The following is a 27,243-nucleotide window of genomic DNA, read 5'->3' as shown; positions in this document are numbered from 1 at the left end:
AATAATCTAGCCATCGAGGGATGAAAGCATCTTTGTTTTGTGATTCAGAGGGGACAATAGAGAATGTCCACTCCCCCAACCAGAGCTTGGGCATTTGAGACTCTGAAGATTTACAAAGGGGCTCTGCAGAAAGCTCTGGCAATCAAAGGATAGGCTGAAAGGAGACAGGGCTAATGAATGTGTCTACTACAGATAAAATATATTCCAGCGAAGAACAGGCAGCCTTTTCACCTCCTAGAGAGATGAAACATCAGAGGCCAAGGAGGAATTGGGTGTGTCCCGCCTGTCCTTAAATTAATAAGGCTATAGGAATAGTATTGCTTCATAAAGTATTCACAATCTTTTCTTTGCATTATTTTAATGCTATTTGTGTAGCGTTAAAAACTGTAAAGGAGTTCCATGTAAAATGAGAGCAGAGAAAATCATGTCATCTGAATTGTAGCCCTAGAAAATTTCATGAATCTATGACTTGTTTTTAATTTTTTCTACAAGTTATATTTGCTCATTTTTAACTACATGCCACATTTTATATGTACATATGTATAAATGTATTTATATGTATATATCCTTTAATTTTCTAATCCTTGTTAAAAAAAAATATAGCCAGACAGAGGCTAATAGTGTAGTTATCCCCATTTTTATTAATGAGTAAACCAAGAATTGGAAAGGTTAAGTGACTTGCCCAAAGCCACAGAGCTTTACAAGTGATTTGAAATCTCTCATACACACACTTTAGAGATGAAGATTACTGTCTTCAAAAGGCATAAAGGGTAATTCCTCAAAATCAGACATATACCAGTTTATGCTAAGTATCACCTCCTTAATGAAAGGGTTAACTAGATAAAATGAATGACATGTCATAATTCTAAGTGACATAGAAATATAGTTGATAGGAGAACAATTTTTTGCAATTTCACTATATGTCATGACTGAGAGTTAGGTGCAATCTATTTTGTTTTACTGCCAATATGACTTTTTCCCTGACCACACACTTTCCTCAGAAACATATAAATACAAGCTTGAGAAATACAGGCCTTTGACCCCAAAATTCCAAATGCAGAACTTAAAAAGAGAGAGCAGAGAAAGTCATCCTCCCTACTGGGCTATCTCAATTAAGTAGGTAAGTTTCTACAATATTTGGAGGGCTAATATGAGGTACCCACAAAATAACTAGAAATAAGGACAACAAGGTAAACTTTGAAATAACACATGATGAAATGGAAGAGAGAACCGCTTGGGAGAAATTCCTTGACTCCGAGGGCAAGGGTCCAAGTGTATAAACAGCAGCTTGTGTTTACTATAACCAAAGGAAAAGCAGAAACTGGGTGACCATGGGAGACTGGCCTAGAGTCCCACCCACCACAGAGAGTTGGTGCTCACCCATTTGAGGACCAAGAAATGACTATCTCTTTAAGAGCAGCTCCTCCCATTTTCCAACAATCTTCCTAATGTGTGGGCTCACTAGAGCATTTTCTCTTTCAAACTGCCCAGACAGTTGGACAGGACATAGACATACAGAAGAAAAGAAGACAAAGAACGGGTAGGAAAATAAAAAAGGTGGGAGGCCGATGTGGGTGGATCATCCGAAGTCAGGAGTAGGAGACCAGCTTGGCCAACATGGTGAAACCCAGTCTCTACTAAAAATACAAAAATTAGCCAGGCATGGTAATGTGTGCCTGTAATTCCAGGTACTTGGGAGGCTGAGGCAGGAGAATCACTGGAACCTGGGAGGCAGAGGTTGCAGTGAGCCGAGGTGGCACCATTGCATTCCAGCCTAGACAACAAAAGCAGAACTCCATCTTAAGAAAAGAAAAGGAGAAAAGAAGAGAGAGAAAGGAAGGGAGGAAGGGAGGAAGGGAGGGAGGGAGGGAGGGTGATATAGTAAAGGGCTGAGGATGAGATGGGTAAATGAAGGAGGAAAATGCTGTAGTTTTATATGGAACGTAGCTAGAATAAGAGTGACATAATTCAGGCAGTTTGTTTATCTGGGAATCATGGATCATGATTTTTATCATCCAAGTCTATTTCTTTGCATAGCTATGTGATTTTGTCTACAAAGGAAAAAAAAGTGAGAGAAGTAGTAGTAGAACCTAAAGACAGTGTCAGGAACAGAAAAAGTTAGGAAATGTAATTTTCTTAGAGGAGAAAGGAGGTTGAAGGTAGCGGGAAAAGATTATTTTTAGGTAAGAACTTGACTTTCTTTTTTCACTGGGATAAGATCTTACTCTGTCACCTAGGCTAGAGTGCAGTGGCACAACTATAGCTCACCACAGCCTCAAACTTTTGGGCTCAAGCGATATTCCTGCCTCAACAGGAATATATAGCTCCAGAGTAGCTGGGACTACTACTGGTCGGGAGAACTCCTAAATTCAAGTGATCCTCCCGCCTTAGCCTCCTGAATAGCTGGGACTACAGGCACACTGAAATACAGACATCTTCAGATCTTGTTCCTCATTATCTTTATCAAAATAGAAAGAAGGTACAGAATGTATGTGTGTGTGTACAAATATACATACATATAGATTTGTTTCTTCATTCCCATATACATGCATATGTATATGGGTGGTGGGTGGATGTGTCTACATGTGTTTTAGTTGTGAATCTTCTTTTATTTCTTCTGCTTACTCATTTTTGTAGACAGTAAATTACCAAGTCCAAAAGCAAAAAGGATAAATATGTACGCTGTGCCATCAGTCTCTTAATTTTGGAAAGCTGATGACTAAAAACAAAGTGCTTATTTTTTTCAGAAGAAAACTTTCTCTTTAGAAATTAGAGATAAATGAAAATGTAGTTAGATTACTAAAGGAGTTTGTTTTTTAGAGATAAGTTCTTACTCTGTCACCCTGGCTGGAGTGCAGTGGTAAAATCATGGCTCACTGTAGCTTGGAACTCCTAAACTCAAGTGATCCTCCTGCCTTAGCCTCCTGAGTGGCTGGGACTACAGGCATATGCCACCACACCCAGCTGACTGATTTTTTTTTTTGTAGAGACAGGGTCTTACTCTGTTGTTCAGGTTGGTCTCAAATTCCTGGGCTCAAGTGATCCTCCCGTTTCAGCCTCCCAAAATGCCAGGATTACAGGCGTGAACTATCATACTCAGCTGGTGTTTCTTAAAAAGTAAAGTTTTATTAGGCCTAAGAGTGAAATCAAAATAAATAGATAAATAGGTAATAAATTTTCAGTCATGTTGTTGCTGGAATTTTTCTCTGGGCCTTTGCACAGGTGACCATGGGGAAGAAAGTGGCCATCATTGGAGCTGGCGTGAGTGGCTTGGCCTCCATCAGAAGCTGTCTGGAGGAAGGACTGGAGCCCACCTGCTTTGAGAAGAGCAATGACATTGGGGGCCTGTGGAAATTTTCAGTGAGTAGCATGTTGTTGTAATAAACAGGGGAATAGGTTGGGAAGTATATAAGAACACGCTGTGTGCACACGTTTCCAAACCTGCTGCCATGGCAATTATCATATCTGTTAGAATTGGAATCCACTAAGCACAGTGTTAAGAGCAGGTTGGAAAGTGACCTCCTTGCAAGTCAGAAGTAAATTACATAATGGGCTTTGAAATTCTCTGTTACACCTATGCAACAATTCTGCATGATCGGCACATGTACCCGTGTACCCCAGAACCTAAAGTACAATAAAAAATATATATTAAAAAATAATAATAAAATAAATAAAAACCAACAATTCAAAAGAAAAAAAAAGGAATTCTCTGTTACAGAATTCTCCCTTGGTAGATCATTAGTAAGAGCCACTTGGACATAAAATTCATGGTAAATATTAGTTAGGTTTATAATTAAATTATAATTAAATGATTTACTCATTTAAAACACAATAATTTTTCACATTTTTTTTCAGATTTAGGGGGTACAAGTGCAGTTTTATTACATGGATATAATGTGTAGCAGTGAAGTCTAGGCTTTTTGTTTTCCTACCACCCAAATAATGTACACTGTACCCATTAAGTAATTTCTCATACCTCAACCCCCTCCGACTCTCCCACCATTTCAAGTCTCCAATGTCTATTATTCCCACACTCTATGTCAATGTGTATACATGATATAGCTCCCAATCATAAGGGAGAGAACATGTGGTATTTGACTTTCTGTTTCTGAGTTATTTCACTTAAGATAATGGCCTCCATTTCCATCCATGTTGCTGCAGAAGACATAATTTCATTCTGTATTATAGCTGGGTAGTATTCCATGGTGTGTGCATATATACATATGTGTCTCTGTGTGTGTGTGTGTATATATATGTATGTATGTATATACCATATTTTCTTTATTCAGTCATCCTTGTTGGACAAGGTTGATTTCATTTCTTTGCTATTGTGAATACTGCTGTGATAAACATATGAATGCAGGAATCTTTTTTATATATCAACTTCTTTTCCTTTGGGTAGATAACTAGCAGCAGCATTATTGGGTCAAATGGTAGTGCTGTTTTTAATTATTTGAGAAATCTTCATACTGTTTTCTATAGTTAACTATAGTTAACATTCCCACCAACAGTGTTCCTTTTTCTCCACATTCTCACCAACATCTGTTATTATTTGAATTTTTTTTTTTTTTTGAGATGCAGTCTCAATCTCTCTCCCAGGCTGGAGTGCAGTGGCACCATATCAGGTCACTGCAACCTCTGCCTCCTGGGTTGAAACACTTCTCCTATGTCAGCCTCCCGAGTAGCTGGAATTATACATGTGCACCACCACACCCAGCTAATTTTTGCATGTTTAGTGAGATGGGGTTTTGTCATGTTGGCCAGGCTGGTCTCAAACTCCTGACCTCAAATGATCCTCTGGACTTGGCCTCTCAAAGTGTTGAGATTATAGGCATGAGCCACCATGCCCAGACTTTTTGACTTTTTAATAACAGCCATTCTGATGGGTGTTTATTGTGGTTTTAATTTGCATTTTTCTGGTGATTCATAATGTTAAGCATTTTCCCATATTTTTATTGGCCATTGGTACATCTTTTAAAAATGCTTATTTATGTACCTTTCTCACTTTTTAATAGTGTTGTGATTTTTTAAAATTGTTTTGCTTGACTTCCTTGTAAATTTTGGATATTTGTTCTTTGTTGGATGCATAGTTTGCAAATATTTTCTCCCATTCTGAAGACAGTCTGTTCACTCTGTTAATTATTTTTTTTCTGTAAAAAAGCTTTTTAGATTGTCTATTTTTGTTTTTATTACATTTGCTTTTCAGGCCTTAGTCATAAATTCTAAGTAATAATCTAGGTAAAAGAGTTTTACCTCTTTTTTTTTTAAATAATGTATATAGTTTCAAGTCTAACATTTAAATCTTTAATCTATCTTGAATTAATCTGTATATGGTGAGAGATAGGGGTCTGCTTTTATTTTGCATATGGCTATCTAATTTTCCAAGCACAATTTACAGGATAGGGTGTGCTTTCCCCAGTGTATGTTGTTGTCAACTTTCCTGAAGATCAGTTAGTTGGCTGTAGGTATGAGGCTTTTCTTCTGAGTTCTCTATTCTGTTCCACAGATCTATCTGTCTATTTTTATATCAGTACTATGCTGTTTTAGTTACTATAGCCTTGTAATATGATTTGAAGTCAGGTAAAGTGATGCCTCCAGCTTTGTTCCTTTTGCTTAGAATTGGTTAGGTTATTTGGGCTTTTTTTAATATGAATATTTAGAATTGTTCTAATTCTGTAAAAAATTACATTGATATTTTGTTAGGAATTGCATTAAGTCTGTTGGGTGTATGGTTATTTTAATGATATTGATCCTCCCAATCCATGAGTATGACATGTTTTATCATTTGTTTGTGTCAGTTACAATTTCTTTTATTCATGTTTTGTGGTTTTCCCTGTAGAGATCTTTCACCTCTTTGGTTAAATGGGTTTCTAGATAATTTTTTATTGTTGTTGGCTTTTCCCATCCATTTGGTGAGGTGGCTAAAGTGATTTGGACTATGGATTTTAAAGTTTCAGGTGCTGACTTTGGTCTTGTGAAACTACATAATTGAGAATTACTTTGAAGTTCTTCAATGCCCCTTTGTCCTTGTGCACTTAAATAAGGGTTCTATTAGCAGACATGCATGTATGCACTCATTAAATTACTTCATGTGTTGCCAAACAATAGCAGGAATGGGGCTTCCCTATGTGCTCCATTCAATCAGTAAGGTCCTCTAGCTTTATTGTCTAAGTCTTATTTTTCTTCTTCTGATAAACATGTTAGTATGTATGCAAATTTAAGAAGATCAGTAACCCTTTTAAGCCACTATTTCCTCCTCAAATGCAAAATCAGTATATTATTTACCTCAATGAAAAGGTTGTGAGTGTTGAATGAAATAATGTAACAGCTCTTTAAATATTATGAAGACATGAGATATCTTTCTTACTAATATAGATATTTTGCAGACTGCAAAAAAAAATTATTTAAACCACCCAGCACCTTATACAACATTATGGAGCCTACTATATGTTACTAGAATATGTTGACAAGGCTTCAGATTAACACACTGATGATTCTTAGGGCTTTTTGGTTGTTATTATTTTTGGTTTTTTTGTTGTCAAGCAAGCTTAGAGCTATTTTATCAAGCATTGTCTATATGACACATTACTCTTTCTATTTAATTACATCTTTATAATAATCCTGTAAGCTAGGTATTTTTTTTTCCTTTTACAAATGAATTTGAACCTTAAAAAAAAAAGAAAAAAATTACACAGCTAATAATGGTGGAGAAAGAATCCCAATTCAAGCTTGTCTTTCTCTCCAGCCTATTCTTAACCCCTTTGTAAATTGCTGGTTGCCATTTCACCAAGTGGCCTATTGGGCTGGCCACATCTTATACATAGTGATCTTAACCAAAGCCTCATATTCAAACTTACTTTGCAAGATGTTGCTGAAGATAGAACACACTGCTGATATGACTGTTGAGAGGAACACAGCCAAAGACAGCTAATCTGCCTTTCTTGCTGCTCGAGGAAAACTTTAAAATTTGAACCCGGCATAAGGGGTTGATAAAACTGAACTGCAACATGTACTACCCTTCAAGAATAAGAAAAGATAGCTCAGAGGGTAGAGGCTCAGGCCCTGAAGGCAGAGGATTGAGCCACAGAGGATTATTTACCAGCCCTCAAGCCTAACGGAATTTGTCTTGCTGGATTTCAAAATTGCTCAGGATTAGTGAATCCTTTCTTTCCTCCCTGGTAAATGGGAATGTCTATAATCGTTGCCCATGCTTGTCCCACCACTGTATTTTGAAAGAAGATAACTTGTTTTCCAGTCTCACAGATTCACAGATAGGAATTTTGCCTCATCCTGGTCCATACCCAGAGTCATATTCATACCAGATTTAGATAATTTAGATAATGATGAGATTTGGGACTTCTGAATTGAAAATATATAAATGTGAGTTGAAACTTGATTTCATGCTGCTATGGGTTGTGACTTCGAGGATGCTGGGATTGGGTTAATATATTTTGCAGATGGGATGGATGTGAATTTTTGGGAACCAGAGGTTGGCCTGTAATAGGCTGAACAACTGAACAATGCCCCCCCTCAACGATGTTGCATCCTAATTCCTGGAACCTGAAAATGTTATGTTACTTATAAGAGAAAAGGGTATTTGCAAATATAATTAAGTCAAAAATCTCGAGATGGATATATTTTTCTGTATTATGTGGGTGAGACCCTTATGCTATAATGAATGCATCCTTAAAAAGGAGAGGCAGAGGGAGGTTTAACACAAAGAGGCAGAAGAGAGAAGGTGATAGGATGACCTCAACAGAAAGAAATTTGAAGATGCTATACTCTATCTTTGAAGATGGTCAAAGAAGCCATGAATAAAGGCATACAAGTGGGCTCTTGCTACTGAAAAAAACTAAGGAATACCAGCATCCACCAAAAGTCAAAAGAGACAAGAAATAGATTCTCTCCTGGAGCCTCTGAAAATGAACATGGTTCTGTCACACCTTGTTTTCAGCCCACTGACAGTGATTTCTGACTGCTGACTTCTACAACTGTGAATCAATCCTATTATTTTAAGCCATCAAGTTTGTGGTAATTTATTACAGCAGCCACAAGAAACTAATACCTTTAGTTTTTTAGTATTTTCTAATTTTACTACTATGAGAGGACTTATAGATTGCAAATGATGGAGTAAACAGCGGTGTTTCTCAGATTACTGTAAGTCTGCAGTAATAGGCCTAGTATTCACATTATGAGATTGTTATAAGATTGTGTTAATTTTGTATTTGCATTACCTTTGGTTTCTAACATTAGCATTTTACATTATCTTAACTCTTTTTAAATTTCAGAGAGATCCAAACATTAGCTAAAACTTAGTTAACACTAAGGGTGCTTACCATTGAAATTTTTGGAGTTGTTTACTACAGCACTCTCCTATGCGCTTCTAGTCCTGACTTCCAACCTTGATCTAGAGCCACAATGATGTATTTCCCTCACTTTCTTTGGTCACAGAAGGAGGGCATTTCACCCAGATCTGCAGCCTAATTACAGGTCACATCTATGATTAGGCCATGGATCTGGGTAAAATATTCTTTTTCAAGAACTTCCCAAACAATAAATCAGTAAATTGTATAAATTTTTGCATCAAGTTTTATGAATAGAGGTTTTTTTTCTGGGCCTAATCACCCTTTTTTAACTTCCTCTGTTTTTCTAGACTATATATTGATTTTTTTCTTTAATGTTTCTTCTCTCTTTATGCTGATTATCATCTCTTTAAAGTTACCCAACTCACAGAAAGCTACATATTCTCTCAGCTCCCCATCCCACATGCACATAGCAGGGTCAACAAACCATGTGAGCGGCAGAAAACTCATGTCCTATATCAAGAACACACTGCTTTCTGAAATAAATATGGCAAATAATCTGCCAATTAATTATTTGTCAATAATGAAGCTGCAGCCACATTGGCTTCTGACATGATTGTAATATCTCAATATTAAACTAAAAATTCACATTCTAGGGATCCTGACAACTTTGAATTAGATGAGCTCAAATTAGAAATGTCTAGTGCTCAGTACTTTCCAGTAGAACTAGCAACTATACATAGAGATCTACAGTCTGATCTTTGATCATGAAACTTCAGATGAAAGTACCTTGGTGCTTTAACAGAGCTAAACCAGGGCTCCACCTCTTCGTAATCATGCTCCTACCAATACTTTTCTTTTAATATAATGCCTTTTATTTATTCAATAGCTTGCTTTGCAGAGCTCACAGCTGTAACAAATGTGTCCTATAGTAAGCTCTTCCACAGTAACTGTAGCTTGTTGGTCATTAATTTCCTATTTGTTGAACTCTACGTTGTGACTGCCAAACTTAACTGCACCTTAGAATTACCTGAAGAGCTTTTAAAACTTGTCAATTAAATCAAATTCTCTGAGAGTGGTACCTCTCAGTGTTTTTTTAAAGCTCCCCAGTTTATTTCAGTGTGTGGCTAAGGTAAAGACCCACAACACAATGTCCTAATCTTCTCATTGCTAATCATTCTTTCTTCAATGTTCTTTTTCTTTATTCATCATCACTTAACATTTTCTCTAAGGCTCTATTAGCATAGTTCTATAGTTTCTTAGAGTTAAAGCAAATTCAGATATTTTTACATCGATGAAAGCTAAAACTCTGTTACTTACATAAGTGCTCAAAAGGCATGTGATGTCCATAAATTCTGTGTTAGATTCAAAATAGTTAAGCTTATTTTATACATTGTAGAAATTCTAAGGTTAATTTTTTAAATATTAAGTTTTAAAATGCTTACATTTACAAATTTGATCAATAGTTGCAACCTCCTGTTACTGTCTGCTTTTATAAATTGACCATTAGATGCTCGTGCTCATGAGTTGACACACTGAAATTATGCAAGGTTGAATTTTGAAAATTCTCCATCATTGTATTTAATGGTTCAAGGAAATTAAATGATTCTAGTTACATATGCCTCAAGGACATAATGAAATTTAAAATTTGTTTCCCTCAGAAAAGATTGATATCTTTTCTTAAAAGATATTAAGAAAGGTATTCTTCCATATCTGAAAATCCCTTAATACATTTCCATGATTAGCATCGATTGTTTAAGTGAACTTAATTTATGTGTGTCTTGCTGAATTTTCTGTAGATAAAGCATGACTCAAATAAGTATACAGTTGGCTATCTGTTTTTGCAAGTTCTGCATCCACAGATTCAACCAACCATTGATAAACAATATTCAAAAAAATATTAAAAATTATTTAAAAACATACTACAACTATTCATTTAGCATTTACATTTTATTAGGTATTATAAGTAACCTAGAGATGATTTAAAGTACATGTATATAGGTTATATAAAAATACTACATTATTTTATATAATAGATTTGAGCAATCGCATATTTGGGTAACCACAGAGGTCCTGGAACCCTCCACAGATACCAAGGGATGACTGTAATTACTTGGAACTAGCTCTGACCAGGATCAGTATACTTATTTACCAATTCTCTTCCATTTGAAACTGTACATTCACAGGACCATGCAGAGGAGGGCAGGGCTAGCATTTACAAATCAGTCTTTACCAACTCTTCCAAAGAGATGATGTGTTTCCCAGACTTTCCATATCCTGATGACTTCCCCAACTTTATGCACAACAGCAAGATCCAGGAATATATCATTGCATTTGCCAAAGAAAAGAACCTCCTGAAGTACATACAATTTAAGGTAAGATGTTATTGACAAAGTAGCTTTTGTCATAATGCTGAGGAAGTATATGTCTACTACTGGATTCTCATTTGTTCCTTTCAGTATGCCTTTCTAATTTTTCAGTGTTTTTAACTGTGATCTCTCTAACTCTAGGTTTAGAGAATTACCTTCCCCTCAAGAATACATGGAAAATTCACAAAATTTGACCATATACAATTCTTAGACCAAATCACCGCTAATTCAGAAATCAGTACCAAAGAAATAAATGCAAAATACCCATGAATTCGGAAATTAAAAACTCTCTTTTTTCCAATTAACATATAGGTCAAAGAAGATTTCAATGGGATTTAAAAAATATCTATAACTGAATGTTAATTTAGTCTATGTATCAATACTTGTGGAAAACATAGAAAGCTATATTTTCATGAAAATTATAAATGTAAATGTTGATATTAGAAAACAAAAGTTTAAAAAATTAGTAAAAGAAAACCAGAATAAATTCAAAGAACATAGAATGAAGGGAAAATAAAATTTATAAAATATAAAATTAAGCATATGTACAAAATTGAAAGTTCATTATTTGAAAACACTGAACACTAATAAAATAAACAATAGGGGCCAAGTACAATGGTCCATGCTTATAATCCCAGCACTTTGGGAGGACAAGGCAGGCGGATTGCTTGAGTCCAGGGGTTGGAAACTAGCCTAGGTGACATAGAGAAACCTCATCTCCACAAAAAATACGAAAATTAGCTGGATGTGGTGGTACATGCCTATGGTCCCTACTCAGGAGGCTGAGGTAGGAGGACTGCTTGAGCTCAGGAGGTAGAGGTTTCAGTGAGCTAAGATCACGCCACTGCACCCAGCCTGCATCAAAAGCAGACACGATAACATGAAATAGGAAAATTACAGGCCAATATCCTTCATGAAAATCAATGCAAAAATCCTTCAAAAATGAATCCAATAGAGTATTAAAAGAGATTTACTGCCTTGATTGAGTTGAGTTTGGCCTAGGTATGCAAGGGTATTTTAACACTAAGAAATACAAATATATGTTTTACTACAAAAACCTGTTAGAGGCAGAAAACCATGTTTATTTAACAAATTCAGAATTTAAAATTCAGTTAACCGAAATTTAACACCTACTTGTACTTGAAAGGAAAAAAAAGGAAAGTCAAAGGAAAACTCTCACCAAACTTAGAGGGGAATTATCCTGAGCCAGCAAAACATACACAAACATCATCATTATTTTATTATTATTATTCTTATTATTATTATTATTATTTTGAGACAGCCTCAGTCTGTTGCCCAAGCTGGTATGCGGTGTTGTGTTCTCAGCTCACTGCAACCTCTGTTTCCCAAGTTCAAGCAATTCTCCCGCCTCAGCCTCCCAAGTAGCTGGGACTACAGATGCGTGCCACCATGCCCAACTAATTTTTGTATTTTTAGTAGAGATGAGGTTTCACCAAGTTGGTCAGGATGGACTTGATCTCTTGACCTCTTGGTCCACCCACCTTGGCCTCCCCAGGTGCTGGGATTACAGGTGTGAGCCACTGCTCCCAGCCACTTAAATCTGCTGGGATTCATTCATTTATTATCTTAAATCTGCACTGTTCAATATAGTAGCCACTAGCCACAAAACTGAGATGTGCTGTAAGTATAAAATATGTACTGAATTTTTAAGTCTTACTATGAAAAAAAGAAAGTAAAATACCTTGTTAATAATTTTAATTTTAATTACATTTTGAAATGCTAACAGATAGATTGAATTAAATAATACATTTTTTTCACTTTTTAATGTGACTATTAGAAATGTTTTAATTGCATATGTTGCTCATATTATATTGGTATTGGTCAGTGCTGTGCTACACAATGAAAAGTTAGAAGCATTCACTTTATAGTTCCAGAACAAGATAAGAATTCCTAAATACTATTTTTTTTCAATAATCTGAAGAAATTTAAGAAACAGTGCAATAAGAAAAATAAAGGGAATGACAACTCAAAAGAAAGTAAAACACAGTTATTGAAGATGATATGATTGTGTAGTTAATCCAAAAGAATATACAAATTATTAGAATAGCAATACAAAAAAATTAGGCAAGGTGGTGGTATATAAGATTAATATGTAAAAATAAATTGTATTTCTGTAAACCAGCAGAAAGCAGAAACCATACCCAAAAAAAATGCCATTTACAATAACAAAACTAATTAACTGAATAGTCCCAGAGTTATTCTAATGAATGATGATGTATTGGGTCTTACGGGTTCATAAGTGCTTACATTATTTCATAACCAACAAAAATGTTACACATATGCATTTGTGTGTGTGTGTATTCTCCAATATGTATGAAATAGTACATAATAAAGTTTTTCAGAATAATTAATACCAAATAGAGATTCTTTTTCCAATATAATCAGAAGAATTGAAAGATTTTTTTTAAAACAGGGAGCATACCAATAGGCATCCAGTTAGCTCTGAACAAATATTTATTGATAACCTAGTCAAAGCTATTCAATATAATCCAAATGACATCAACGTAACCTAGGAGTTTGTTAGAAATTTGAATGGTTTTAATTTTAATTTAACAAATTTAATAATGTTCTGGATCACATTCCCATATGTTCTAGTTCAGTACATCAAAGACAGAGTACATCAGTACAAATAGATAGATACCATTTAGCGTTCTGATTTATTCTGAGGGAATTTTAAATTAGCCAGTACATCAAAGATACATCTATCTTTGATGTAGTCCCAGAGTTAATCTAAACAAATGATGTATTAGGTCTTATGGGTTCATAAGTGCTAATTTTATATTTCATAACAAAAATGTTACATATATGTGATTGTGTGTGTATATTCTCCAATATGTGTGAAATAGTACATAATAAAGTTCAGTACATCAAAGATAGATGTACTGAACTGGAACATATGGGAATGTGATCCAGAACATTACTGGCCATCAGATTTTCTAGTACACATGATGTACACCTCTTATAAACTGCAATTGAATTCACTGCCATATCTTCAAGGGATGTCACTTTTGTACTCCAGAAAATACTGATCATGCACAAGAAATCATGCATGGACAAACAGACAGATACCATTTAGCATTCTGACTTATTCTGAGGGAATTTTAAATTTGTAATATGTACCTTAATAATGAGTTAAATATTTTTCCTAACCCATTTCTCTTTTTTTATACTATTTCTGCCAAATCCATTTGCTTGCATAGAAAAGAAGGGTTTCTTTCTGTATTTCTCTTAGACATTTGTATCCAATGTAAATAAACGTCCTGATTTTGCGATGACTGGCCAATGGGATGTTATCACTGAAAGGGATGGGCAAAAAGAATCGACTGTCTTTGATGCTGTGATGGTTTGTTCCGGACATCATGTATACCCCAACCTACCAAAAGAGTCCTTTCCAGGTAAGGCCAAAATTTAAGCTCCTGTCTACATATCTGACAAAAATGAGTATCTCGACAATGGCTTCTTTTTCTAAAAGTATAAGCAGATTAAATTAAAATATACTTCTGTTATATCTAATAAACTTGGAGTGTTAAAAAGGCACATTATTGTGACTGCATCTACTCACAAGTTCCCTTCTGTTAAAGCCTTGTTTTTTGTTTAATGGAAATGAAACTGAGTCATATGTTTCTCACTTTTCACTCAGGACTAGAACACTTTAAAGGCAAATGCTTCCACAGCAGGGACTACAAAGAACCAGGTGTATTCAAGGGAAAGCGTGTTTTGGTGGTTGGCCTGGGGAATTCGGGCTGTGATATTGCCACAGAACTCAGCCACACAGCAGAACAGGTACTATACCCGGGTACTCAGGGGACTCTCTTTAAAGAGACTGAAGAATTATTATCATTTGAAAGGTGTGATATGAAATGTAGGGGAGTAGAGGAGGGTATCTGACGTAAAGACTAAGTGGAATTTCACATAGCTGAACTTCCCCAAGTAACAGGTGAGGTTTTAAATTGTTTGATAGGCAAAGGCAGAACATCAGCAAGGAGTGATACTGTCTTTCAGCAACCTCCTTCTTCAAGACATTTGGTGCCTAATATGTCTGATCACTTTCTTTAAAACTAGCACAGATTTAGGGTTAAGGCTATGACTCTGCAACTCGGGCAAGTACTCAGTCCCTCTGAGTCAGGTTTCTCAATGGTTAAACAGATAAAAAAAATAAAGGGGTTGTTATAAAGGTAAAACTTTTGAATGAAATTTAAGCAATATAGAGTGGCTCATTTATTCATTCATTTATGCATGCATGCATACATTTATTCCATGACTACTTACTGAGAGCCTACTATGTGCCAGGCACTGACTTGGGTGCTGATGAAAGTGGCAAACATAACCAGCATGATTCCTGCTCTGGAACAAGAGCTGCCACTAGAATAAAGGATAAACAAGTGATTCAGGCACTAAATGCTATGATTCCAGAACTGGATGTTTCACAAAGGAGGCAGAACTGAACCAGTCCCTGAACAATGAATATAAACCATGTAACTGAAGAGGTGACAGAGGCTGTTCTTAGAATTGGAAATGGATGTGCCGTGAGCAAAGGCATGAAGATAAGAAAATGAGCACTGCATATTTAAATATCATAGACTATAGGTTCACGTTGCCTGAATGGGGGTTCTTAATGCTAACAATCTGTATGATGCATTACGGTACTCAAATACTTTCATGTAAATGAGCTCCTTTGCTTGTAGTTTTACTACAGAAAGGATAAATAAGGACCAGAAATGTCAACTGCCTTCTCGAAAGTCATCGAGAAAATTAGCTTTTGAGCCATGAAGTGCTACGGAACTGAAAGCCAAAGCTTCTGAAGCCAGGGAACAGTAGTTTTAGGATTGAGTTACAGGAAAGAAAGATTGGGATCAGGTTTTATCGCATGTTTCAAGGACTTGAATGAAAGGATAAAAAAATTAGATTTCTCCATAAAGTTAAATCATTATTTCAGCTTCTTGGGTTTAGGAAGTTTATGATAAATTCATCATGTTAAGAGATATGTATTTGCATATGTGATAATTTGTAAATGTGATAAATTAGAGGGAAGACCAATTTCAGAGGCTCTCCATTTAATTAATTGATCCCTTAGTCTTTTTTTTTTTTTTTTTTTTGAGATAGAACCTCACTCTGTTGCCCAGGCTGGAGTGCAATGGCATGATCTTGGCTCACTGCAACCTCCGTCTCCCAGGTTCAAGCGATTCTCTTGCCTCAGCCTCCCAATTAGCTGGGATTACAGGTACCTGCCACCATGCCCAGCTAATTTTTGTATTTTTAGTAGAGACAAGGTTTCACCATATTGGCCAGGCTTGTCTAGAACTCTGACCTTAGATGATTCGCCCGCCTGGGCCTCCCAAAGTGCTAGGATTACAGGCATGAGCCACTGTGCCTGGCCTCCTTTAGTCTCTTATTTGTCTAGTTCCTCTTATAACAAATGCCTTAAAGTGATGTGGTATAAAAAAAAATTGGTTTTAAAAAAGAGAAATAGAGAAAGCCTAAAAACTACATGATTAGAGATTAGCATAACAGAAGGGGAAGGAAAGTAAAGTGATATTTACTGAGCACATACTGTCTGCCAAGTGACATTAGCCATGTAACATAGTTTATCACATTGAATTAACCCTTATACAAATTTGATGAAGAAAATTCTGATTCTCTCCATTTAGGGATGAGGGAACAAGATTAGGGAAGCTAAAGGAATTTTTTTCAAATCACATCATTAATAAGTAGGAGAGCCAGTGTTTGGGCGTATGGTTTTCTGATTGTAAATTTCTCACTTTTTTCCAGAGAGTAGCCAGCATTTTGTCTTAAAATGCCTATTTTGAGATAATAACTACTTATTTGTAGATGGCACTAGTTAAACACTAGGAAAAATATGACTAGAATTCAGTTAATTAGTCACCTATATCAGAGATTTGATTAAAATATGAAAATTTGTCTACAGCAGCATGAGAGGGTGGCTGGCCCTAAGATGTAGATGTAAAGTTCAGAAGTTTCTTTGGGAATACTCTCAGGATCAATACTTCTGCAGGAAGGGAAGGAATCTTCTGTTTCCCTTACTTTGAAGCTGGGATGGTCCTTTGGCATTGCCCCAATTTGAGGTGAGGGACTGGGCCTTTATACATCTATACTGACTAGATGGAGGAAACTCAGAAAGAGTAAAAGTCGTTGGGCAAGGCCCCTCTCTTCAGCCAAAGCAACTGTCAAAGAGTACTGACAGCTGAGAGATGCCTTCTAACACCTTTCTGGAGCTGGGGTAACAGATCATTTCCTCAAGAGGGATCTGGGGAGCTCATCAGAATAGCCAGTGGAAACGGTCATTTCTTTCATGGTTGAATTGGTGTTTTTAAGGTCATCATCAGCTCCAGAAGTGGCTCCTGGGTGATGAGTCGGGTCTGGGATAATGGTTATCCTTGGGACATGGTGCTTGTCACTCGATTTGGAACCTTCCTCAAGAACAATTTACCGACAGCCATCTCCGACTGGTTGTACATGAAGGAGATGAATGCAAGATTCAAACATGAAAACTATGGCTTGATGCCTTTAAATGGGTAATGCAGAGTTAAACGTGATATGTCTCCTGACCTTTAGTTCAGTGTCAACAATCCTTAATGTGCTGTAACCCAAAACAAATCAAAGTATTAGCAATCACATCTCATAGATCAGAAGATAAAGAACTGCAAAAATTAAGACTGATTTCCTATTTTGTAATCCTCCTTATTTACACAGCTGGAAAATTATATAATGCCTCAGGAATTAGTTCTGGGAGTAATAATAATCAAAGTTAACCTGTTGTAAGCATTTTATACATGTCAGAGTTTTAGCAAGACTCTGCTAAGGCTCTGACATATATCATTTCACTTTATCCTTATAACAATGATGAAGACAGTTCTATTAGTATCTCCATTTTAGAGAAGATATAACTGATTTCAGTGTAGTAATACCTTTACCAAGGGCCTACAGCCAGGAAGTAGAAACAGCATTCAAAACAAACCCAGATCTGCTGATTGCAGAGCCTCTCACTCTTGACCACTTGCTCTACTGCCTTTCACTCAATGGCAAAGTTAAGCACAGCAGGAGAATTTTTCCTGTCCTACCTTTCCCTTTTCATTTCATCACCCACCCCTTAATGGACCCCTCTCACTAAACACATACATGCCAATTGCTTGCATCTTCAGTCTCCCTCCCATCTTCTCCTATAATATCCTCCAAGCCAGTAACATAACAAGAAATGACTTTGACATGGGGTGAAAAACTCAAGTTACGAGCTGTTTATATCAAAGTGAATACATTAATTTGACAAACATTTATTACACATTTATTATATGCCAGGTTCTGTGTTTAGCCCTGTGGATATAGCAGTGAACGAAACAGGCAAAAATCCTTATCCTCATGGAACCTACATTCTAAGTGGTAGTAAACAGACAATAAACAATAGCAGAAGCTCATATGGTGATGTGTGCTGTAGAGAAGAAAACAAAGCAGGCAAGGGTAATGGCAAGTGCTGTCAGGACAATTTCCAGGGTATGTCTCAGGGAGAAGGAAACATTTAAGAAAACCTCTGAAGAAGTTGAGGGAATAAGCCATCAGGATCTGTGGGGAAGGGTATTTCAGACTGAGGACACAGCCAGAGCATTGTTCCTTCATGGGCAGAGCTGGCATGATCAACAAACAACAATGGCTTCTCTTTCTGGAGAAAAGGGAATGAGGGGAGAGTGCCAGGAGATAAAACCAGAGACATAAAAATTGTCGGGTAGTGTGGGCCTTGTAGATCACTGTAAGAACTCTGGCTTTTACGCTGAAAGCAATGGGAAACTGTAGCAGGTATCTGAGCAAATGAATGACAAGACCTAAGTTAGCATTACAGAGATTGTTCCAGCTGCTGTGGTCATCATTCACTGTAAGGGTAGGGCAAGGAAGGAAGCGAAATGACCAGTTAAAAAGCTCCTGTGAAAAATCTGAATCAGAGGGGATGTTGGTCTGGACCAGGATTGTTAGCAGTGAGTGGTCAGAATTGAACAGATTTCTGGACAGCTTGAAGGTAGACCCAAACAGGATTTTCTGTGGACTGGACAAAAGATGAGAGAGCAAGGAGGGAGTAAGAATGCCTTCAAGACATCTGAAAAAGGATGACATTTACTAAGACGTGAAAAACTACAGGAGGAACAGAAGTTCAGTTTTAGATATATTAAACTTGGAATGTCTATTAGACATTCAGGTAGAAGGATGTTGAGCAGCAGTGGGAAATACAAGACAGAAGAGATGCTCAAACCATAAGTTAAAATTTTAGAGTCACGAGAAAATAGATAGTACCTGAAGAAATGGAACTAGATGACATCTCTTGAAGAATGTGTGTAAATGGAGGAGACTAAAAGACTTAGGGCTGAATCCTGAGGTATGCTATTGCCTAGAAGTCAGGAAGAGGAGATGTCTGTAGAAGACAGAGAAAGAATAGCCAGTAAGGTAGGAAAGGAACTGAGAGAGAGTGATGATCTGGAAATAAAATGAACACGGTGTTTCAAGAATGAGGAAACCATCAGCTGTGTTAAAACGCTAAATAGAATAAAGGGGAAAGTGAGAGTGGACCATTGGATCTGGGAGCCTGATTCTGACAGCCTTGATGAGAGCAGTTTCAGTGTGGTGGTGGACGTGAAAACCTGACAGCCACAGGTTTAAAATAAATGGCAGGTAATAAGTGCAAGTGAGTCAAGCCTTTTTCCAAGTAAGATTCCAACCAATCTCATTGTCCAGTTCAGTTTGTTCTCCAGTGGAATCTGCCTGTAGCACTCAGAGGTCCCACAACCATATAAGAACAACACTCTTTCCTTTACCTTTATTCACATCCATTCTTGGGTTCAGATTTATCTGCTCCCACTACAAATATTACTGAATAAAAAGTAGTCAAAAGCGCTCTCTTTTCAGACTTGCAGTGGCCAAAGCCTCAAACTGGCACCCTCCCCCTGGCCTTATTTAAATTCCTGGGTGCTGCCTCCCTCACCTGACTGGTTCCTCTGTCTGCACAGGGTTCATACTTCATCCCTCAAGAGCCTAGCTACAGCTTTCATACTTTGGACTTTCCTCCTCCTATTAGATCTTCATCACATTATGATGACTACCTTGGAGTATACTGAATTGAGAATAGCAGTTAATGTTTCGAGCACTATGCATATGCTAGAGACTGTGCAGAACTCTTTATATCACTCAGGGAACTTCTGAGGGAGTACAAATGTTACTCACATTCCCAATGAGAAATAGGAGACACCAAGAATTTTAAAAATCTAATCTTATCAAAGTTCACATTGAATAGGTAACAAACTAAAAAATGTAAACACCAAGGTACCCTCACTTCAGAGTTTTTCTTCAAACAGGCTTTACAGGGAACTGGGTATAAGTGTTTATTCTGGGATTTGGAAAGAGCTCCGTGGAAGGGAAGGATCACAGAAAAGAGAGATGGGGCCAGCAAAATGGCAACTTCTTTTACTTCCCAATGCTGCCTCCCATCAGTTTTGTTCTTCAACCATATTAGAGATACTCTGACTCAGAAAAAAAAAAATCTTGGGTCATTTTTTCCTTACCAATTTGTACATAGACCAATAAAACAAGAAGGAAATATTACACTTCTAATAATTGTCTCTGTTTTCCACACAGAGCCCTGAGGAAAGAGCCTGTATTTAATGATGATCTTCCAGCTCGCATTCTTTGTGGCACTGTGTCCATAAAGCCTAATGTGAAGGAATTCACAGAGACCTCGGCCGTTTTCGAGGATGGAACCATATTTGAGGGCATTGACTGTGTAATCTTTGCAACAGGCTATAGTTATTCCTACCCCTTCCTTGATGAGTCCATCATCAAAAGCAGAAACAATGAGATCATTTTATTTAAAGGTGTCTTTCCTCCTCTACTTGAAAAGTCAACCTTAGCAGTGATTGGCTTTGTCCAGTCCCTTGGGGCTGCCATTCCCACGGCTGACCTCCAGTCCCGCTGGGCAGCACAAGTAGTAAAGGGTAAGTCAATAAAGAGACTCATGCATTGGGAAGATGAATACCAGTGAGCATAACCTTGGATCTTTGTGAAAACAATAATCCTAATTAAAAGGTCCCCTTCAGTTTCGAGAATTTATAATTATATATTCTTTGATGCTATATTTTGTAAGCAATTTAAAGTATTCCTGTTTGGAATTATCTTACAATAGTACAAGATATTATTAGAGGGGGTATTTTGTGACTTATAACTTCTTACAGCTGATAATTATCCAAGATCATTCATTAGACTTGAGACCACCAGAGCTTGCATGCACTTAAGACTGAGTGAATGACAACTTTATAAAATTGTGCCTGCAAAACTCAGTAGAATTACATTGCTTGAAGAGTTCATAAGAAAACACATTAACAAGCCAATATTCAGCCAACTTCAAAAAAGCACAGTCATAGAAAATATGATTGCTATAACACAATGGCTTTTCTGCTACAATTTTTTTCTTCCCTGACGTGTTAAATAAGAGCAAATAGTGGATCAATAGAGGCAGAAAGGGCTAACTGTGGTAGATGATCAGTCTAATATATGAGAATACTGAGGAAACAACAAACTTGATTGGGGTCGGGCAAGAAAGGTAGGCAGCATCCCCCAGCAGCAGGCTGGATTACAGTTGTGGGAAGATACAGATCATATGACCAAGTAGCCAGGAAGATAATGGCATGAAATTTCACTCAGGGTTCTACTTAGAGTTCAGACCCAGAGAGGCTGGAGTTAAAGGAAGGGTGGGACCCTTACTCTCTATGAGGACAAGAGTTTTAAGTTGGGCTCTGAAGAAAGGAAACAAGGCAATTTATGGGGAAAATTGATGTACAGGGCACAGGATCTCTTAAGGGGAATGAGAGACAAGGCATACAATCTAGGTTTGGGAAACCAGAGTACTAAGACAAGAGTAGTTAGTTACAAGCAACCCAATGGCCATAGTTGGTGGGCTAATGAACAGTCTCTATCTTTTCAGTCTCTTCTCCTCAACAGAACAAGTTCCAAGACCTGGAACCAGATCATGTATACAGAAGCTGTTCAAGTGACCCTCCCTGTCAGAAGTGTAGAAATGGGAAATTAAGCAAGTCATTGTAGGTCTTGAGCAATCATATCTGGGCTGAGTTTTATTCTCTTTCAGGTTGATTCCAGGATTGCCAAAGAGATCATCCTAAATTTTTCAAGTACTTCTGAACACAAAAGCATGTTTTGGTCTAGTTTTCAGAGAACTCTGCAAACCTATGTAAATCTGAGATCCTGGGTCATCCCCTAGTCAGATCTATGTCTCTCTTATGTCCCTGGTGACTTGTCCATATCCTCAGTCACATTCAAGAACTATTGGCTTTCCATAGAAACACTTAGGCCTTCACCAAACTCTATATCTTATCTTCTGGAAATTCCATTTTCTGGCAAAGCAGGATTAATTTCTATGAAGTTTTTTCTTCTTAAATCTTGAAAACTAATGCCAATTCACCTCTGTTTGGCCATAATTTTAAAGATAACATTCTTAATATATGACTGAGAGATTAGAATATATCTATGACACGGATTTTAAACATTATTATAACCAGTTTAAGAGCAAAGCTATTTAGGTAATTTTTAACTATTATGATAAATATGAGTTCTGAGAAGACTAGAACTGAATTTGATGTCTGCCTGAAAATAATCACCAATTAATGTGATTCATAACTCATTATTAAAAAGGGAAAATTGCAGGCTGGTTTATGCCAAACTCATTTAACTATCACCATGTCTTTCTTTTTCAGGAACTTGTACTTTGCCTTCTAGGGAAGACATGATGAATGACATTAATGAGAAAATGAACAAAAAGCTCAAATGGTAAGAGTACCTATTGTAATAGGAGTGTAGGATTTCCACAGAAAAGTCAGAATTTGTGAATGCTTGGAACTGTTTTAATCTTAAATGATCCTGAATGAGGTCATTAGAATGACAGCTACAAGTTATATTCATCCATTCAACAAATATTAATTAAAGAGCTACATTGCTCCTGACATTGTGTAAGTTCTTTTTAGTGCAAGATACAGAGTGAACAGTAGGATTGAGATCTATATTATACAGTTTTAGACCTCCATGCTTCCTGTAATATACCATGGAAAGAAATCCCAGAAAAGATTTGAAATCAGAGGAGTTTGGGAACACATGGATGTAGATTTCCATTCTCTAGCTCATGAATCCTCTAAGTCGTAGACCATAGTTCAGAGGTATATCTCTAATGAAAATGACTCAGATAAATGAGAATAAATCTGGAGAACTGGGCTTCACTTCTAGTTGTCACTAATTCGCTCAGTGCCATGAACTATTATAGAAGCCTCATTTGAGTAAGAGACAATCTATCCAGTTATAAATAAGGATAAAAAAAAGTCTTCCTCATCTGCCTTGCACTGTTGGGGTATTTACAAATGAAACCAATATGAAAGTTCTTTTAAAAAATACAAAGTACAGGGTAAACATGATAGTCTCCTTACTTACGCAAGAAATTGATGCTGTATGTCAATGTAGTATGGGAAAACTTTTTTAAAGAGAGAGATTGATGTTAATTCTCACTGATAAAAGGTTGTGAGCCATTTTCTTGGTTTTGTTTCTATATAGAGTTTGGGTATCCACAGTGGTGTTTTTTTTCCCATCTCTAGGTTTGGCAAAAGCGACACCATATGCACGGATTACATTGAATATATGGATGAACTCGCCTCCTTCATTGGAGCAAAGCCCAGCATCCCATGGCTGTTTCTCACAGATCCCAAGTTGGCCACAGAAGTTTATTTTGGCCCTTGTAGTCCCTACCAGTTTAGGCTGGTGGGCCCAGGGAAGTGGCCAGGAGCCAGAAATGCCATCCTAACCCAGTGGGAACGGTCACTGAAACCCATGCAGACACGAGTTGTCAGGAGTCTTCAGAAGCCTTGCTTCTTTTTCCATTGGCTGAAGCTCTTTGCAATTCCTATTCTGTTAATTGCTGTTTTCCTTGTGTTGACCTAATCATCATTTTTTTCTAGGATTTCTGAAAGTTACTGACAATACCCAGACAGGGGCTTTGCTATTTAAAAATTAAAATTTTCACACCACCTACTTTCCTATTCTGCATCTTTTGCCACTATTCTGTAGACATTAGTCAGTAACACAGTGTTATTTCTAGGCTTTGAAATAGCCACTTTAAGAATCACGTAATGATCTAAAGAGAGCACTAATCATTTCTGCTTAGGTTCTACTAACACTTCAAAATCAGAACTATGTTTTTTATGTCGAATTTAAATCATTTCCTGAAACGTTTTGACATGATTCCTTTTTCCCTTTAAACGATGTTTGAAAGATGTATTTTAAATCTAAACAAAGAGCAAATTAAGCAGAATAATATAATATGATATTCTCCAGCTACTTCTATAAGCCATTTGGAGGGTTAAGGAGGAGTCTGGCTATTATATTATTTTTTGTTTGTTTTATACAATATATTCCAGGTAAGACCTCCTCTTCCCTGGCCAAGAAATATAGCATAAAGACCTGATCTATATTGAAAGTTAACCAAAGAAATTTACTTTATATTCTCAATAAGGAAACAAACTTTCCAACTTGTAGCAGCAAAAGAATAACAGTAACAATGAGTATAGTACCAAATACACCTTTTAGCTAAATCTTTTAAAAAATTAAATATTCAGCCAAAACTGTGACAAAAATCTAAAACTTCTAAAGACTTATAGTCTTATATTCTACCCCAATAGATTAAACTTCTGAGGTACCAGAATAAATCTAAAATAGTATTTTATAATGTATTACATTTTATAATTAAAATTTTCATAATTATGATTTTTAAATTTTGACATTATAGAGCAGATAAAATCATCTATCAGAATCATCAGTCATCAGAGAGTTGCACCAGTTATTATACTACATATTTCTTACAATACTTTCACTTCCAACTTAGGTCAGTGGAGCAAATATATGTGTATGTATGAATATATATATTCTTCTTAAAGGTCCACCAGTCCCATTCCTGTGTGATGATCCATTAATTCATTAATCCATAAATGATGTTTCCATTTATTTAGGCAGAGCCCTCATAACCCAATCACCTCTTAAAAGTCTCACTTTTCAATACTATTACATTGGGAATTCATTTTCAACATGAGATCTGAAGGAAAAAAACATTCAAACCACTGCATCATAGAAAAAAGGATATTAGAAATTAGATTATAGCAACTTAATCTTCAATTTATTTTTTGTACTGGCATTTGTAACATGAAGTTAAAAATTTGTATGAGCTGTGTTCAATTTTTAGTTACTTGATTCCATTTAGGGCACAGGTTTTCAAGAAGGTTTGCTTCATTTGGAATATTTGGTAGTATTTCACATCTGGTAAGAAGATCTTAAAAGCAGAATGTTATCTTTCTACCATAAACATTTAGGAATAGGACAATATTTTAAATTGTATACAACATTTATGATAAATCTGAGCTTCAAAGATAAAAATATAAAGAAAGTAACAATAGGAAAGAAGAAAGCATTAGGTACAAATGTGATCTTCCTTTCTTCTCTATCTATACCCGCCATATATGTGTATGTGAGTATACATATATTGACAAATATATTGAAAGGAAAACACTGTGATGACAAGACATTTGCACTCCCATGATTATTGCAGTACTCTTCACAGTGGTGAAAATATGGAATCAACCTAAGTGCTCATCAACAGATAAATGGATACACCATATTTTCTTTACCCATGTACAAAGAAATGATAAATAGTTGAGGTAATGGATATGCTCGTTACCCTGATTTGATCACTATTCATGATACACATACATCAAAATATCACACTGTACACCACGAATTGTACAATTTGTGTCCATTCAAAATAATAAAAGCAATAAAAAGATATTATAGGTCAGTGGTTCTCAACACAAAACAACTTGGTGCAATGCTCTCTTTTAATACCTAGAATTTTGTAATAGCTTATCTACAGTCCTGAAGTAAAATTAATACACAAATTTGTTAAATGTTTGTGTGTGTGTGTGTTTCACTGTAGCCCCAGTTGTAATGCATAGATCTTTTTGAGTTGTGCAACTGTATGGACACATCCAAGAGGACTTTGTGTCAAATCATTGTGCAGGACTTTGCAGAGCTTCTAATAACAAGAATTCCCCAGTCATGCAACAATAAAAACTGGCCCTGAAAATTCCAAAAATACCCTAAATTAAGTGAAGTACCCCTAATGAGATTCACCATAAAGTGGATGAAAAATCTAAGTCGCAGAGATTATGATCCAAGAACACTCATCTAGAAAGAGTAGAGTTTGACCCCAAAGCCTATCTCATGATATGTAATCTAGTAAATTTGTTCAGAATGTCGCAACTGCGTCCTAATTTAGAGTGGTTTTTCAGGGTGACATTTAACCTTTTGTATCTGTCCAAGGTCCGTTGACTTTTAGAGACACAGAAGTCATGCAGTACATAGTTCTATTCAATACAAAATAATGGACAATCCATCTTACTGACCTTGATATATGATACTAGCCCCATATAATCAGCCCTTTTTGTTGAAATCCAGAAGGGACTGAGAATGAATGAGAGGGTCCAAATTTATTTGTTTAAATCATCTGCGTAATAATTTATAAAATTTTCAGATTTGCACATACCACTACCTCCTCCTTGATATCTTTTCTTGCAGGTACATAAACTATTAAATTTCCCTCTCAGTTTTCCCCACCACCAACATTCCCATGTGGATCCCAAACATGTTCTTTCCTCTATCTTACTCATCCTCGTAAGGAGACCTCTAAATATCACATTTCTCAAGCCACGAAACTAGGCATAAGCCTCAATTCCTTTAGCTGCCTCCTGTATTCGTTAGCCAGGGCTGCCATAAGAAAGCACCACAGACTGGGTGGTTTAAGAAGAAAAATTTATTTTCTCACAATTCCCGAGTCTAGAAACCCAAGATCAGGGTGTCAGCAATGTTAGTTTCTTCTGAAGCCTCTCTCATTGGCTTGTAGATAACTTCTTCCTCTCCTTGTGTCTTCACACAGTCTTCCTCTGCATATGCCTGTGACCGAATTTCCTCTTCTCATAAAGAAACCTATCATATTGGATTGGTAACCACCCTATGACCTCATTTTAACTTAATAGCCTCTTTAAGAATGCTGTGGTAAAATATAGTGACAGTCTAAGGTACTAAGGGTTAGAACTTCAACACATAAATTTGATTGTGACACAAGTCAGTCCATAACACCTCACCATTCCCCTACCTACAGTGTCAGCAAATGTCCTTACTTCTGCCTCCCTCCATGGTCTCCACCTAGGTCAAAGCCGCCATCAACTCTTACCCACTATTCTCTGAGTCTCCTACTTGATTCCATTCTTGCATCTTAACATTTAATTTTGTGTACAGCAGCAAGAGTAAGTTTTCTCAAATACAAACAGGATCTTGTCACCCTTCTTGCTATATCACGTAAGGACACAGCAAGAAGATAGCAGTGTGTAAACAAGTAAAAAAGCCTTCATCCAACACTGCTAGCAGCTGATCTCAGACTTCCAGCCTCCAAAAACATT

The 27,243-nt window shown here is 36.5% G+C and overlaps 1 protein-coding gene and 1 long non-coding RNA gene across 2 annotated transcripts in view; one reads left to right on the top strand and one right to left on the bottom strand.

Moving 5' to 3' along the window:
- Positions 1–27,243, bottom strand: part of LOC144580266 (uncharacterized) — a 145,338-nt gene that overhangs the window by 116,765 nt on the left and 1,330 nt on the right. The gene's annotated exons all lie outside the window — the stretch shown is intronic.
- On the top strand, positions 1,474–25,692 carry FMO3 (flavin containing dimethylaniline monoxygenase 3). Its single transcript, XM_008985040.5, has 9 exons — positions 1,474–1,540; positions 3,223–3,360; positions 10,490–10,678; positions 13,926–14,088; positions 14,334–14,476; positions 17,027–17,226; positions 20,324–20,679; positions 22,453–22,525; positions 23,338–25,692. Exons 2-9 carry the CDS (start codon positions 3,229–3,231, stop codon positions 23,678–23,680), a joined length of 1,599 nt encoding a protein of 532 aa, XP_008983288.2. The 5' UTR covers positions 1,474–1,540; positions 3,223–3,228; the 3' UTR covers positions 23,681–25,692.

This window comes from Callithrix jacchus, chromosome 18 (genome assembly GCF_049354715.1).
Source record: "Callithrix jacchus isolate 240 chromosome 18, calJac240_pri, whole genome shotgun sequence".
Taxonomy (NCBI): Eukaryota; Metazoa; Chordata; class Mammalia; order Primates; family Cebidae; genus Callithrix; species Callithrix jacchus.
Note: the sequence above shows the minus strand (reverse complement) of the source record. Positions and strands in the feature narration are given on the sequence as shown.